General features: G+C 45.4%; 1 protein-coding gene across 1 annotated transcript in view; it reads right to left on the minus strand.

Moving 5' to 3' along the window:
• LOC106562146 (immunoglobulin superfamily DCC subclass member 3) overlaps nt 1-17,845 on the minus strand; it is a 126,281-nt gene that overhangs the window by 32,011 nt on the left and 76,425 nt on the right. Inside the window, exons 3-6 of the mRNA XM_014126798.3 lie at nt 10,952-11,096; nt 10,409-10,539; nt 10,064-10,201; nt 4,314-4,472 (exon numbers count right to left, since the gene is read on the minus strand). Of these exons, the coding sequence (XP_013982273.3) occupies nt 4,314-4,472; nt 10,064-10,201; nt 10,409-10,539; nt 10,952-11,096 (573 nt within the window). The remainder of the gene's footprint in view (nt 1-4,313; nt 4,473-10,063; nt 10,202-10,408; nt 10,540-10,951; nt 11,097-17,845) is intronic.

The following is a 17,845-nucleotide window of genomic DNA, read 5'->3' on the forward strand; positions in this document are numbered from 1 at the left end:
ACTATGCTGCACAACAACTATATCTTTTCACCAGTGGTTTGAAAACATAAGCTACCAAGGTATTTTGAAAAAGCAGGAAGCTCCCAGCCTTCTAGAGGGAAGGAAAAGAGGAGAGAGGAATAAAGGCATATTATCCTGGGCTTAATCCAGCCTAATCACATTGATCAGAATTAGATCGTGTGTGGGGGCGATTAGCGACAGAGTTTAGCATAGCAATTATTAGCTGAGGATTAGATTATCGTCATTGGAACTGAGAAGAAGAAGATCTAAGAACACAAAAGGGGAGGAGGAGGAAGAAGAGAAGAGGGAACAGGGAATCTATCCACAAACACAAGCGACCTACTATAGAACACATAAACTGAGTGAAAGTCAATGCAGTGCAGATACAGTATCTTTCCCCGAAAGGTCTTTCAGAATTGCACACTACACAACTACGGACCTTCAGCCTCCCTCCCTCCCTAGGAGTCATTCTTTCCCTCCTCTCTTTGAGCTATGAGCCATGCTCCGTTTGCGCTAATTGACACAGAGCTACAGGTAATGCAAATCTCTATTACCTCTTGATTAAACAGTGTTTAGTTTCGCCTCACATGTGTGATTACGCTCCTCCGGATCCGATCAGAGCTGTTGGTTGGTATTGCTGCTGCTATTTCTGTTGGGGTAATTATCTCCCCTCATTATTCATAGCTGCACGTATTATTAGCCACATCAATATTTTCATTTATGATAGGAGTTATTTTCATAATAACTTCCTAGCGAGTGGGAAGACAATTAGACTGCAATTAGGGATCACCTAGTTGTAATTTGGAACGAGATCATTCCCACAATCAGCAACTATTTTCCCTTCCAATCTCACATCAGCAGGTTTATTTGCCTGTCAGCTATCCTTCTGGTTCTAATCTTTCTAACTCAAATCAAAGTTTATTTGTCACGTGCGCCGAATACAACAGGTGTAGAACTTACAGTGAAATGCTTACTTACAGGCTCTAACCAATAGTGCAAAAAAGGCATTAGGTGAACAATAGGTAGGTAAAGAAATAAAACAACAGTAAAAAGACAGGCTTTATACAGTAGTGAGGCTATAAAAGTAGCGAGGCTACATACAGACACCGGTTAGTCAGGCTGATTGAGGTAGTATGTACATGTAGATATGGTTTAAGTTACTATGCATATATGATGAACAGAGAAGAGGAGTAGCGTAAAAGAGGGGTTGGCAGGGACACAATGCAGATAGCCCGGTTAGCCAAGACAGCCCCCCCAACCCCTCTTTTTACACTGCTGCTACTCTCTGTTTATCATATATGCATAGTCACTTTAACTATGCAAATAGTCTGGGTAGCCATTTGATTACCTGTTCAGGAATCTTATGGCTTGGGGGTAAAAACTGTTGAGAAGCCTTCTTGTCCTAGACCTGGCACTCCGGTACCGCTTGCCATGCGGTAGTAGAGAGAACAGTCTATGACTGGGGTGACTGGGGTCTTTGACAATTTTTAGGGCCTTCCTCTGACACCGCCTGGTGTAGAGGTCCTGGATGGCAGGCAGCTTAGCCCCAGTGATGTACTGGGCCGTACGCACTACCCTCTGTAGTGCCTTGCGGTCAGAGGTCGAGCAATTGCCGTACCAGGCAGTGATGCAACCAGTCAGGATGCTCTCGATGGTGCAGCTGTAGAACCTTTTGAGGATCTCAGGACCCATGCCAAATCTTTTTAGTTTCTTGAGGGGGAATAGGCTTTGTCGTGCCCTCTTCACGACTGTCTTGGTGTGTTTGGACCATTGTAGTTTGTTGTGTGGACACCAAGGAACTTGAAGCTCTCAACCTGCTCCACTACAGCCCCGTCGATGAGAACGGGGGCGTGCACGATCCTCCATTTCTTGTAGTCCACAATCATCTCCTTAAGTCTTGGTCATGTTGAGGGATAGGTTGTTATTCTGGCACAACCCGGCCAGGTCTTTGACCTCCTTCCTATAGGCTGTCTCGTCGTTGTCGGTGATCAGGCCTACCACTGTTGTGTCGTCGGCAAACTTAATGATGGTGTTGGAGTCGTGCCTGGCCATGCAGTCGTGGGTGAACAGGGAGTACAGGAGTGGACTGAGCACGCACCCCTGGGGAGCTCCAATGTTGAGGATCAGCGTGGCAGATGTGTTGCTACCTACCCTCACCACCTGGGGTGTGCCCGTCAGGAAGTCCAGGATCCAGTTGCAGAGGGAGGGGTTTAGTCCCAGGATCCTTAGCTTAGTGATGAGCTTTGAGGGCACTATGGTGTTGAACGCTGAGCTGTAGTCAATGAATAGCATTCTCACGTAGGTGTTCCTTTTGTCCAGGTGGGAAAGGGCAGTGTGGAGTGCAATAGAGATTGCATCATCTGTGGATCTGTTTGGGCGGTCCACAAATTGGAGTGGGTCTAGGGTTTCTGGGATAATGGTGTTAATGTGAGCCCTTACCAACACTTCAATCTATACTATCTTCCTGTAAACAAACCCTCCCCTTTCCTGTTCTAGTTATTTAGCATCCTCTATCTATACCATCTTCCTGTAAACAAACCCTCCCCTGTCCTGTTCTAGTTATTTAGCATCCTCTATCTATACCATCTTCCTGTAAACAAACCCTCCCCTTTCCTGTTCTAGTTATTTAGCATCCTCTATCTATACCATCTTCCTGTAAACAAACCCTCCCCTTTCCTGTTCTAGTTATTTAGCATCCTCTATCTATCTAATTCTCATCTTAAGAGAAGAGGTGTTATAATGGTTTTCTAATCTCAGCTATCTCCATACTGTATGTCACCCTGTCAGTAAAAGTGGCGGGACCTGAAATTTACACCGTTCTAGGCACTGTGGTATGATGAGGATTAGGTTGGCTCGATCCTCCTGTCCATCTCTCTCTCTCAAACTCCCTTTTTATCTCTCCATATCTCTCTCTCTCTCTCTCTCTGTGTCCCTTTTCATCTCTCTCTCTCTCCATCGCTCTCTGTTTGCTCTTTAGAGGCTGTGTGTATGTGAGTAGGGGCTAGAGGGAAGGGCTGGAGGGAGAGGGGGATGGTGGGTCAGGAAGAGTATTGATGTGCAATTCTGGTGTGGGTCTGATCAGCACTCTTTCCCCCATTCCCTCTCCATCTTTCGCTCTCCCTCTTTCAATCCTCTCCTCTCTCTACCCTTCTCTCTTTCCCTCTCCTCCTACTCTCTATTACTCTCTTCCCCCAATCTCTCTTTTTCCATTTCTCTCTCTCCCTCTCTCTCTCTCCCCTCACTTTCTCACTCTGAGGTAAATGAAGGGTAGTGCAGTGAGCAGAGGGCCGCTGTGCCAACCATCTGGCCAGGAAGATTACATCAATTCTCTTAAGCAACAGCCTACCTTACTCTGATCAAAACAGCCGGCCGGACGGCGGGAGAGAGTCACATGTATGCTGCTACTCTATACAGTCACTGAGGCCTTATCACCATAACAACCCTCTCATAGCAGACAGTCAGTCAGTCATATGCGCCCCGACTGTGAAATACGTCCAGGAGAACATTGCTGCCGTGTGAATATGAAGCAATGCTTCTTGAAGGCTGTGTCCACAGCAAGGCTTTAGCCTTTTCGTTTCTTATCATAAAACACATGTATTGTATATCGCACTAGATCGTTAGCCGAGGGCGCGTTCTAGTTTTCACTGATCGATAAAGAAACCATAGACATCGACACATAATCAACAGCATGGCTTTCTTCCAGAGCCTTCTATAGCAGGGCCTTGTCTAACAACGGACAGGAAGATTCAATGAAATATTGACTGGGAGCAGTATTGCTATTGGCTGGGGCCCAGGGCAGGGTCCTTTGGCTGATAAGCATGTGAAGCACATGCTGAATGCCTCCTGCTTGGTCGGAAGGCCCTACCCGCACTACTAACCACTTCCAACTGGTAAACAAATTGTAAGAAAATCGGCCAGCGAATGAGACACACACACATTTGTTTTACTAACCTTGTGGGGACCTAAAATTGATTTCCATTCCAAATCACACACATAAACACACCAGTGGAGGCTGGTGGGAGGAGCTATAGGAGGACGGGCTCATTGTAGTGGCTGGAATGGAATAAATGGAACGGTATCAAACACATCAAACATTTGGAAACAGCATGTTTAACTCCGTCCCATTAATACCATTCCAGCCATTACAATGAGCCCTTCCTCCTATAGCTCCTCCCACCAGCCTCCACTGACACACACACACACACACACACACACACACACACACACATACACACACACACACACACACACACACACACACACACACACACACACACACACAATACTAAGTGGGTGTGTAACTAAAGGCTCACCTTGGACCACCAGACGTCCCTGAGCGGTCCTGCGTACACGGGTCCCTGGTTTGTTGGCAGCGCAGACGTAGATGCCAGAGTGCTGCACCCCAACATCTGTGATCATCAGGTTCCCTGTACCCAGCACCTGGATGCCCTCCACACCAATCGGACGGCCATCTGAGGAGAGAGGAGGGGAGGAAGGCAGGGGAGGAGAGTGGGGAATAGGACAGGAGATTAAATGAGGGAAGGGATAGAGATAGAGAGAGAAGAGGAGGAGAGGAGTGAGATAGCAAATTAGCTGAGTTAGCATAGAATATAACAAAATACACACTTTAAATATACACAAAAATGCTATAAAAATACAGAGGGCGATAAATGATTGATTAAACATACTATAATGTACACAAAAGATTAAACGCTGGAGAAGAGGAGACGCTATTTTAGTTCGCCCCATCCGCTGCAAAACACATTTCACAGTAAATATCAGAGCAGTTCTCACAAGTGTGACAGAGCACGTCTTGTGGGAATCACCATATTCAGTAGAAAGGTGGCAAACGAGGCAAGTGTATTGGGCGAGGGCCAAGGCCACGCCGACACAGCCAGTGATGCAGAGGAACTATGTTGCCATGACTCCATTGTGTGTTAGTGTGTGTGATTGTATGTGTGTGTGTGAGGGGGTCTGTTTTACATCCCCAGCCCCGTCCTCCCCACCCCGCTCTGAGAGGCTAGTGACATACACACACACACGTACATGCACATTCACACGCACACACACCAGTTTGATCTCACGGTTTGACAAAGCCCTCTACTGCCTTAGGCATACCATGCTTTAAACTGGGGAAATGCCATCTGAGCAGGCAGAGCAACACAGATAAGCTAGGCTGCCACTCCCCTCTGTCCCTCCATAAAATACCCTGTCCTGCTCTCCATCTCTTCCTATTACAATGGCCTTATAATGGGGGTAGGACCAACAAAGACATGGCACAGCCGAAGATATTTCAGTCCCTCTCTAACTTTGTAACATCTGCGTCCTGTGTGTCCCGGCTTAGAGTGTTAAAGGGCTGTGCGGGGGACATGGCCGCTATGCTAAAAGCCTGCAGAGAAAGCAGACCGGCCATCCTCCTCACATCTTCAAACAGACAGCTAGCAGACAGCTAGCCAGCCAGCCAGAGACTGGGGCCATATGGCCTGGCCCAGACCTTGTATAGGAGGGAAACACACGTCTCCTCTGCGAGCACTGTGTGCATCTGAGCAGAACCACAACAAGGAAAGGGAGGGTCATTTGGAAACACTCCACAAACCTGGACCTCTACAAGACACTGCACTGTGGGCTGAAGAGAAACATGAGAATGGAAAAAGATGGACAGTACATCCAGAGTTCACGAGAATGCCTTCAAACTAAAATATACAAACCTCAGCCCTTTCTGTGTTCTTGTAGCTGCAGGAAACAGCACCAGCAGTGGGCTGTAGGCTACAGGATTTTCAGTAGAACATAGGAACTTATTATTCCGACATATTTACAATCCAATTGAAACAGCCTGGTCAGCTATGTCAGCCAGTGGAGTTTCTTATTGACTGTAGTAGAAGCTATGGCTAGTACAGTAGAACTTAAACATGCTCCATGGTACTATTAAGTGCAAGCCTCAGGCTCTCAGCCTGACCCTCCCACTCCCAGCCCCAGTCCAGTGTCATAACTAAAGGGACTCATCTAGGAGTGGTTAAACAACTGTGAACCATATAATGGCCGTTATGACCAATCTACAATAAGCCTGACTCAAGTCGGGCTAGCTGCTGAGTGAACTGTAAAATCAACAGAGTTGGACACAGTTTACAGTTCCTCCATGGCTACCTCTTATCTCTCCAGACACACTCTCTCTCACAGAAACTTGATATCTCTCTCGCTTTCTATCTATCTGTGTGTGTGTGTGTGTGTGTGCTGTCTGAATGGATGCAGCTATCTCTATGTCAGTCTGTAATGTGTCAAAGCAGGCAGAGAGCCGGCAAAAAGTAGCCCAGAGAGCACCAGTGCTGATGAATGAAAAGCTCCAAACAAACTCTGGCATTAAGGAATGACTGATGTGAATCTATTAAATTCATTATCCAGCTTACTCCCTGTAATCTAATACACTGAAATCCAGAGGCGTCATGCCCACAAGGAGACATGCCCCCTCAGATTTTTCCTGTGTTTACATTTTTCAGATGTTAAATTAACAACTTCATTTTTAAGCCCCTGCTTTATCACCGTTATTTATAAAAAAGATCTGTTAGCAGTATTTTGCAGAGGGGACATACTGACTATCACCCCCCCATTCTTCCCAGATGCACCACAGAGCAAAAATATGCTACGTCAGCGGAGGAGAGAGAGTGTCGAGTGACACACACAGTGTATGATTTGATTTTAACTGCCGGTGATGGGCAGGACTCGCAGGAGGAATGTTTGTAAATGAATTTGATCAAGCAATGTAGCCTATTGATTCCTTTTTGATTAATAAATAAAACAAAACATTTTGTTGTTTCTCTGTAACACTAGTCACCTAGCAATTTTATGAAGTTGGCTTTAGCTAGCCCAGATAGGTTTCCAATCTCCCAACCTCATAATTAGCTACCGAGTCATTTCAGGCTATAAATCAAGATAGTTAGACAAGCTACTCTATCTCTGCTGGCATGCCTGCAGACAAGATTGCTAGACTTTAGAAAATACTAAAATAGCTTTAATTCTTGGGTTATTGTACTATATACCGGTGTGGCAGTTGTAGTAAACTTTTAAGGCATAAAAGTTCTTAAAGCTGCAATATGTAACTGACCAAATACCAGGAATACGACTTTCCCGAACTGGATCCTTCGTTCTCACCTCCCAGGTGAATTGAACTTATCCCAGAGGCTGCTCCAATACGCCGCCGGTGGAGAGAGGTATTCGGAGTGGACTTCTAGTCCGACTCAGGAGGCGTGCACGCCATCCACCGCTTCTGAGTATATTACTCGCTAATGTTCAGTCTCTGGACTATAAAGTAGACGAACTCAGGGTGAGGATCTCCTTCCAGAGAGACATCAGGGACTGTAACATACTCTGAATCATGGCTCTCTCCGGTTATACTGTCCCCGTTCTTAAAGGTGCCCTGTGCAACTGGGTCCTGGACTTCCTGACGGGCCGCCCCCAGGTGGTGAAGGTAGGATACAACACCTCCACTTTGCTGATCCTCAACACAGGGGCCCCACAAGGGTGCATGCTCAGCCCCCTCCTGTACTCCCTGTTCACCCATGACTGCGTGACCATGCACACCTCCAACTCAATCATCAAGTTTGCAGACGACACAACAGTAGTAAGCCTGATTACCAACAATGACAAGACAGCCTACAGGGAGGAGGTGAGGGCCCTGGCGGAGGGGTGCCAGGAAAATAACCTCTCCCTCAATGTCAACAAAATGAAGGAGCTGATCGTGGACATCAGGAAACAGCAGAGGGAGCATGTTCCTATCCACATTGACAGTGGAGAAGGTAAAAATCTTTAAGTTGAAATGGTCCACCCTCACAGACAGTGTGGTGAAGAAGGCGCAACAGCGCCTCTTCAACCTCAGGAGGCTGAACAAATTTGGCTTGGCCCCTAAGACCCTCACAAACTTTTATAGATGCACAATTGAGAGCATCCTGTCGGGCTGTATCACTGCCTGGTACGGCAACTGCACTGCCCGCAACCACAGGGCTCTCCAGAGGGTGGTGCGGTCTGCTCAACGCATCACCGAGGGCACACTACCTGCCCTCCAGGACACCTACAGCACCCGATGTCACAGGAAGGCAAAAAAGACCATTAAGGACATCAACCACCCAAGCCATGGCCTGTTCACCCCACTATCATCCAGAAGGTGAGGTCAGTACAGGTGCATCAAAGCTGGGACCGAGAGACTGAAAAACAGCTTCTATCTCAAGGCCATCAGACTATTAAATAGCCATCACTAGCCAGCCACCACTCGGTTACTCAACCCCACACCTTAGAGGCTGTTGCCCTACAGTGTGTACATAGACATGGAATCACTGGTCACTTTAATAATGGAACACTAGTCATTTTAATAATGTTTACATACTGCTTTACTCATTTCATATGTATATACTGGATTCTACTGGATTTTAATCAATGCCACTCTGACATTGCTCGTCCTAATATTTATATATTTCTTAACTCAATTCTTTACTTTTAGATTTGTGTGTATTATTGTGAATTGCTAGATATTACTGCCCTGTTGGAGCTAGGAACACAAGCCTTTCGCTACACCCACAATAACATCTGCTAAATATGTGTATGTGACCAATACAATTTAATTTGATTTTATATATTGTTTTTACATAAAATTAGGCATAATGATTATTGGTCTAGATTGCAGGAAAAAGCTGTTTCAGGTGTTTGAAAAACGCAAAATTCTCAAACTATACTACCCCCTGCATTTTCACATACTTTGTGCCTCCCTCTAAAATAATAGTTGCATGACGCCCCTGCTGAAATCCCATCCTGTCAGCATTTAATTACAGCAACATCGTGCAAGGCAATATCCACAATCTGATTATGGCTCCTCTCTGGTTCGGGAGGGGCTGCAATTTACATTTTGAACAGCAAATCAGATTGGATAATAGCTTTGAAAAACAAATATCAGATTGCAAAATTTGTAGCGGCAGAGTTTGAGTGATAGCCAAGAGGAACGTGTGAAGTGGAGGGGACTGAATCCTGCCTGGGCTCAACACCTCTAAGCAATTACGGTGGATCTCCCACCGTGTGTCACTTACTCACTTTAGAGGTTCATCTCTACCAGGAGAGTAAAGATTGTGTTTAGTAAGATTGTGTTTAGCCCCCATAGACTCATATAGGCTGCAATCCCGTGCTTCATGTGTACATAAGATGAATGTTCTATTAGACGTTACATAAAGGAACATACTACACGTATGTACACAATGCAGAGACGAGCTAACCCAGACACACATACATACATGCGCACTTCCGCAAACACACAAACATCAACGCACACGCACGTCCACACAACTGCACGTGCGTACAAAAACACACACAAATACCCACTGGACAGCAGTAGCCTACTTAATCACTGTGCTGCACCACATTACATTTTTACATTTTACATTTTAGTCATTTAGCAGACGCTCTTATCCAGAGCGACTTACATTAGCGAATGCATACATTTCATACAATTTCATACATTTTTTTTTTTTTTCCCCCCTGCGCTGGCCCCCCGTGGGAATCGAACCCACAACCCACAACATTAGAAGCAGTCACTGAACACTGCTTTTTTCCTCCATTCATTTATATCAAGGTCAGCAAGATAATGTCTGGTAAATAGGCTTTCAACATTCCAAATCATTTGGAACCATCTGGGAAACAATGGGCTCCGTGCACGCTGTGAAGGCAGCATACCATGACCAATTTCACACACAAAGCCGCTGTATCTTAAGGTTTCAAAATGTCCCGTTTAACAGAATGTCCTCTTCAATCTCTATGTTTTGCCTCTGTGCTTTAAATAAATGTATATATAATTCAGCTATACTACTGTGGTGACATGTTTTTCTATCAGCTGCAGTAGTGATGTACTTCAAGTCGGGTTTCGGATGATTGCAAACTAGACAAGCAATCTAACACGGAACCTTATGGAAAATAGAAGGGTTCTAAAGCCCTTAAGGCCTGAGAGGCAGCGGGGTTTAACCCCTGTTCAGCACCCTGAAGGCTGCAGCTTTGATTTGATGTAAAAGAGAAAGCGGGGTTTTGGTCTTACCAAGCCTGCTCCATGACACGATGGGGCGGGGATATCCTGTGGCAACACATTCCAAGATGGCCGTCTGGTGAACGGTGAGAGTGAGGTTTTCAGGACCCACGAGGATCATGGGCTCTTTGTAAACAGAAGACTGGGAGACTGGGGGAGAAGAGAGTGACGCAAGCGTGAGCATGCAAGAGCTTTACGGATTGCAACATTTAATTGGATTTCACCGTTCTGCATCATCTTGGCGGTGACGCTGTGTGAGATGATGCATGGCCACATATTTGTGCGGTGGGTGGGTATCCAGGGAGGTCTGTATGTGTGTGTATATATATGTATGTATGTATGTATGCGTATTGAGACCTGAGACGGTGAGGAGAGCCCCGGCACTGTGCTTTACTCCTGCACTGTTGTGGGCCACACAGCAGAACACACCCCCATCCTCCTGACGCAGACCTGTGATCTGCAGGACACCTGTGGGGAGCAGGGTATACCTGACAGAGAGAAGGAATGGGAGGAGGGAGGGAGAGAGAGAGGGAGAGAGAGAGGGGAGGGAGGGCAGAGGGAGAAAGTAAAAGAGAGAGAGGGACGGGGGAGAAGAGAGAGATAGAGGGAGAGAAAAAGATAGAGAATCAAGGGAGTAGATCGTTTGCTTGATTAAGTGTGTTTACACATGCAACGTAAACTCAATTTCAAACAGCTAGACAGACACAAGGGACACTGGATTCCAGGTGGTGTTGATCTGAGCTGAGTGAGGTTTGGCTGGGTAACAGGTAAGTGAAGGTTGTGAAGCTGCTACAGCGAATTTGTTAACAGCCAGAGTTCTGTGTGCAGGTACAGTAGACCTACAGTAGTTGGTAGGCACAGCTGAAGTGATTAACACAGAGGAACCCTACTTTACTGTACCTCTCATCCTTAGTGTCCACAGAGCGGCCATCTTTCTCCCAGCTGATGGCAGGCTCAGGCAGGCCGTGAATCTGGCACTGGAACCGCCCCATGCCCGCCTCCTCCGCACGCACTGACCGCGGCTGGACATGGAACTCCGCCATCGCTGGAGAGAAAGGGGAGATGCAGCAGTCAATTCAATGTTTGAAAACCTACGCAATGTGGTTTTTTTCAGAGCGTCTTTCGTATAGGAATATAGTAAATATTACTGCCATGTACAGTACCAGTGTACTAGTGTCCTAAACTCAGTGGCACAGCAACCCAGTTAATCAACCAATTACCAGGGAGGTATTACCTACAGTTTATTAGTCTTTTTATACCCATTCCTGCACTGGAAGGCAATTAACTTGTTGACAAAAAAAAAGACTTAAAAAAAGTAAATAATGGCTCTATCTTTCAATGGAATGACTCATAATCCAGTGGCTTTATCTAAAGCAACACTGGGCTGCTCTTAACCTTGAGCAGACGCAATGCAATAATATGAACCAAATGAGTAGCCGAGACTGCAGTCTGACCAGGGCAGGGAGCTGCCATGTGATTAGGCAATTACCTGCGTTCTGCTGTGCAGGAAACCCTAGTGATCATTACCCCTAGTTCCAGGGGAAAGCCTGTGTTTGGATAATCTGGCCCTCATCAGTGACACAGTAAATGAAAGGTTCCTAGTTAGCCGTGACACTGAGTAAATGAGAGGCTCCTAGATAGCTGTGACACTGAGTAAATGAGAGGCTCCGTAGCATAGCATAGCATAGCATATGAGCCGAAGACAACAGCTCCATGGGTAAAGAGTAAACACTGAACCACTGTAGTGAGTGCTCCATCAGGTGGGGAGAGACATTTATATACATACAATAGGGTTCTGGGGGAGAGTAATGACAGTGTGAGTGGCCAGGCCAGGGCTGCAGATGTACTGTAGTGCTGTGGCCAAACGACAGACAGTCAGCCAGCCAGACAGTCAGCCAGGTCCAGGCAGGCAACTCACTTCCTAAACTAGATAAATTAAAGTCCAATTAGCACCCTTACTGTGCCCAGTGATTAAACAGTATGGTCAAATAGAGGAAGGGGCCAGGTGGGAGAGGACAGGGATTTAGGGAAGGAAGGGGCCAGGTGGGAGAGGACAGTGATGTAGTGAAGGAAGGGGCCAGGTAGGAGAGGACAGGGATTTAGGGAAGGAAGGGGCCAGGTGGAAGAGGACAGTGGTGTAGGGGAGGAAGGGGCCAGGTAGGAGAGGACAGTGATGTAGGGGAGGAAGGGGCCAGGTGGGAGAGGACAGTGATGTAGGGGAGGAAGGGGCATTTGAAATAATTCTATAATTTCACAAAATGTAGCCTAGGCTAACAGCAGACTAGGCTAACAGCGGCCTAGGCTAACAGCAGACTAGGCTAACAGCAGACTAGGCTAGCAGCAGCAGTGAAAGAGAAGTTTTCTGGTGAGTGCTTTGCATTGATCTGTGTCAGTCTTGTGGACCGCCCCTACGGAGCTGTGAGGGGAACGGCACCTCCGTACCTTCAGGCTCTGATCAGTCTCTACACCCAAACAAGGGCACTGCGTTCATCCACCTCTGGCCTGCTGGCCCCCCTACCGCTGCGGAAGCACAGTTCCCGCTCAGCCCAGTCAAAACTGTTCGCTGCTCTGGCACCCCAATGGTGGAACAAGCTCCCTCACGACGCCAGGCAGGACAGCGGAGTCAATCACCACCTTCCGGACACACCTGAAACCCCACCTCTTTAAGGAATACCTGGGATAGGATAAAGTAATCCTTCTAACCCCCCCCCCCCCAAAAAAAAAAATATATATAGATGTACTATTGTAAAGTGGTTGTTCCACTAGATATCATAAGGTGAATGCACCAATTTGTAAGTCGCTCTGGATAAGAGCGTCTGCTAAATGACGTAAATGTAAATGTAAATGTAGGTTAATCGCTGTTTGAATGGGGGGGAAATAGCATACCATTGTCAGGGCTAAATGCGCTATGATAGTAAAATGCCTTTTCATGGAAAACGCAACCCATAACCCATTGTCCATGAGAGAGAACATTTGCTTATTCAATTAAGCATTTCAGACGTAATGGTATATACTTGTGCGTGACAATGTAACATGGACAATTACATTTAATTTAGACAAATCTTTTTAATTGTTAAAATACGCAACCCAAAAAATCTCAAAAAATGTTTCAAAACTAACTCCATTCACATATCCAGATATTCGATTAACCGTGCTCATCCCTAATGTAGGGTAGATATAGGACATGGATATAGGAGAATAGTATGAGAAGTGACGCATATAATGTATAGCCTAGATCATGTAGGATCCATTCCAATTCCATCTGATTGGATGATTATACAGCGATGCCATATCATATAATGTGGCCTACCGTATAGTGCTTTCAAAGATGCTACAGGGTGAGATTCAACATCAAAACCTTTGAAGGTCTCCTGTGTCATCACGCGCTTCAAAGACCACAATACAACCTTGCTTAATGGAACTGACAGTCCAGTCTGGCTCACTCCAATTGTTAACACATAACACACGCATAGCCACAGTGAATGTGTTGATCTCCATAGGTGTAAATTGACATTTGGGGCGATCTCACTTCATACATGTAAAATAATAGAACAGACTGCAGGTTTATGCTTCAAACAACATCATCTCTGGAAGAGAACATCATCTCTGGAAGAGAACATCATCTCTGGAAGAGAACATCATCTCTGGAAGAGAACATCATCTCTGTTCTGGAAGAGAACATCATCTCTGGAAGAGAACATCATCTCTGGAAGAGAACATCATCTCTGGAAGAGAACATCATCTCTGGAAGAGAACATCATCTCTGGAAGAGAACATGGCAGAATCCACAAAAACACTTGCTCAGTTACATCCATAATGTGTTTTTCCACTTTCGCCAGCTGCATTTCACATATCAGCTCCCTGTGGAACAAAGCAGTGATGTGGGCTTGGTGCTGTGATGTGGGGGTGGGGCACGCAACACAAACTCAATTAGAGAGAGGCCTGTCTTTTTCTCAGCTCTTCCACCATCTTCAAGACAAGTGCACTTATTTAAATGTCGACTGTAATTAACTTGGGCCAAGCAGGATTTATCTGAACACTCTTAGCATGACAAGAGGCCTAGACCCCTTCCTCTGTTCTTTTTCAACTGGTAAATGTATTTAAGCTAAGCTAGAACCCCGCGCGGCTCTACGGATCCTACAGAAAGCTCGCTACGTCCAGAGCGGATCGGCATTCACACAGTGGTTTTTGTAGCGTGTTGTTTTTGTTAGCCCCAATTCCCCGAAAAACAAAGGCGAAGGGAGGGAGTTAGTAAAAAGAGAAATAAGTCCGAACTGAAATGAGGCCTGGAGAGGGAAAAACATGTCACATTGATGGCCTTCTGGAAACGTGTAGGACTGAGGAAGAAGATGATGACGAAGATGAAGATGTGCTGAAACGTTGCTGGAGCACTGTAAGCCTGTGCTGCACCGCGTCGTAAATTAACATTCAATAAGTTGCGTTTCAGTCTAAGCTCTAATGAGAAACGCTGCATTCCCTGTCAAGACTTGACCCTAAAGTCTCCAAATGGATGTATAGAGACCACCGTTCTGATTAAACATTTTACCAAGCTCATTTAGAATTCCTCCAACCCTGACTGCTTGCTCTTCAGAGGTTACATACAATAAATGACAGGAAGAAATAAAGCTTCTGTAAAGCCCTACACATACTTTCAGTAGCCTAATATTTCTTAATTACTACCAGCACTAGAATGCTATGATTACTTTGCCTCTGACACTCTTACCCAGCCTGACAAATCTACTGTACAGGCGACCAACGTCTGTTTTGTTTTCCCAGACACACTATACATTTAAACAGCTCATTTTTAACTCAGGCATTTTAGGATTATTGCCTCTCTCAAGGACCCAACTATAATATCCCCATCTGAGACTAGCAACCTTGTGTGGCCACAAAGAAACGTGCCTAACCTATACTCCAAACAGCGATCTTCCTGGTCAATATTCGTGGGTATATAAAAAAACATTGAACACAATCATGGTACCAATAATTGCTTTTATTTCATCAAATGTATGTCCTTGAACCAATTACTTTAAAACCACACACAGACGAAGATAAAATGATCATTTAGTTGCTAATGGCAGCCTGCAGTACCTCGGTCACCCTTCAATTTAAGCTACTCCATGAGAGGGGGCAGCACTGAGCTAGCCTGCAACGTCACCTTCTTGAGTAGCTCAAACCGCGCATGCAATGTTTCCAAAAACTCCCTTCACGTAGCAAGATGGTGACACGCTGAAATGACACTTCCTGATCTTTAAATGCGCCACTGAGCATTCTCATAGGAAACAATGGGGTGACGTCATCGATGGCTTCGTCCATATTTGAGAATCCCGTCCCGGTGACAGGCTCTGGGATGAAAACACTGTCCCTGTGGCTCTAACTTAAAATGACCATATCCAGCAACACAGCTCTGAGCAGAGACCCTCATTTACTGTAACTAGCATGCCCTATATCATAATAATCAAATCAAAATCAAATGTCATTTGTCACATGCTTCGTAAACAACAGGTGTAGACTAACATTGAAATGCTTACCTACGAGCCCTTCCCACAAATGCAGAGTGAAAAATCGAAAAATAATAGAACAATTATTACACGAGGAACAAATACACAATGTGTAACGATAACTTGGCTATTAAAAGTTGGTTATTATATAAATATAAGCAGTGGCCACTGTAATCTAGAGCACTATCGGACTATACGAGTGTCAGCAGAGGCTCCTGGGTAGAACATTGATTTAAGGGGAGCCTGGAGGCAGTGTGGAGGTGGTGATGCATATAGGTAGCTGTATTGGAACAGTCAGCCTAGGGAGCTTAGTGAACAGAACACCATCTACAGAAACAGAGAGAGAGGACTGAGCACATCACTGATGTGATTAAAGCAGCTCCCTTTCTTTTCACACATGTATACACAAGCAAGTACGCACGCATACACCGATTACACGCTGCTGTTTGTGCGCAGCCCATGGCCAACGCTGTCACAGGCACACAGAGGACACCGAGGCAAAAAGAGAGTGGGCAAAGAAAACAAAGAGAAAAAAAAAGAGGGACGATCAACTCCTTAAAGAGCTTTCTTTCTGTTGCGTCTGTGCCAAGTAGTCATCATGTCTCCTGATCTGGCTGTTGTGTGTGTCCGCAGACACAACCCCCCCCCCCCCCCCCCCAGAGGCTCCCTGCCCTCAACCCTCATGCATAAAACATGGTGAGGCTGCACATAGTGAGAGAGAGAGAGAGGCCCACACCTCCGCTCTGCTCCACACCCCCCGCTGCCATCACAGGAACACAGCCTGCTACAAATCCACACTGACACACACACACACAGCCCGGCCACACAGAAACACATAGACGAGAGAAACATACAGTATTTATACACAACAGAAACACATAGACGAGAGAAACATACAGTATTTATACACAACAGAAACACATAGAAGAGAGACACATACAGTATTTATACACAACAGAAACACATAGACGAGAGAAACATACAGTATTTATACACAACAGAAACACATAGACGAGAGAAACATACAGTATTTATACACAACAGAAACACATAGACGAGAGAAACATACAGTATTTATACACAACAGAAACACATAGACGAGAGAAACATACAGTATTTATACACAACAGCACAGCACTGCTAGGAGGCTTAGTATAAACGTGGCTATGTAAAACACAAACACACACACGCGCGGGTTGATCCGTGATAAGTCAGCGTGGCAGAAGGTAGGCAGTAGTGGCTCTCCAGTCATCAGTAGACTTGTTTTTATAACCATTTTTATGATTCCTCATAGAGTGTCACTCTGGCAAGTGTTCAGAAACCCTAAGACATTATAACAGATCGTCCGTTCCCAGCACGGAGCCACAGTGTAAATTAAGCAGATCTAATTACGGGGATAGAAGGCTGAGAGAGGACAGAGATCCATCCATTAAGGAGTGCAGGGGGAGAGGAACGTGATGCTTGGATGCAGCTGGTTTCACAATGACAATCACCACAGGAGTGTGAGCACTGAGAAAGTGACATGGAGAAGAAATCAGCGAGCTCCCACAGACCCTGTAATAGGACACAGTTGCAGAGTGGGTCAAACCTCTCATTTTATCTCAGCCAGGCAGGGACTCCCCTCGCCCCTTAGATTCCTGGAAGAGCCCAAAGGGCTTTTTAAGGCGTTCCACGAAATACCACAAAACCTGCTCAATGTAAAATGTGATCCACCAATTTCACACGGACTGATGGACAAAGAGTCTGATACAGACGAAACAGACAGACAGTCAATAATGGAAAAAGCCAAGATGAAGAGAGCGCCTGGGCTTGATTTGATTTAACAGACAAAACACATACGTTGGATACATGTGACAACTACCTGGACAGTAAAATATAAAATTCCACCTATATGATAAGGCACTTCACAGGTTACACAGTGTCTCTGTGATGTACAGTACCAGTCAAAAGTTTGGACACACCTACTCATTTTTACTATTTTCTACATTGTAGAATAATAGTGAAGACATCAAAACTATGAAATAACACATATGGAATCAGGTAGTAACCAAAAAAGTACTAAACAAATCAAAATAAATGTTATATATTTTACATAATACATATTTGAGATTCTTCCTTATGACAGCTTTGCACGCTCTTGGCATTCTCTCAACCAGCTTCAACTCGTTAATTGGAATGCATTTCAATTAACATGTGTGCCTTTGTCACGTCCTGACCAGTATAGGGGTTATTTGTTATTGTAGTTTGGTCAGTACGTGGCAGGGGGTGTTTGTTTTATGTGGTTTAGGGTGTG

The sequence above is a fragment of the Salmo salar genome, chromosome 11, assembly GCF_965601325.2.
Source record: "Salmo salar chromosome 11, fSalSal1, whole genome shotgun sequence".
NCBI classification, from domain to species: domain Eukaryota; kingdom Metazoa; phylum Chordata; class Actinopteri; order Salmoniformes; family Salmonidae; genus Salmo; species Salmo salar.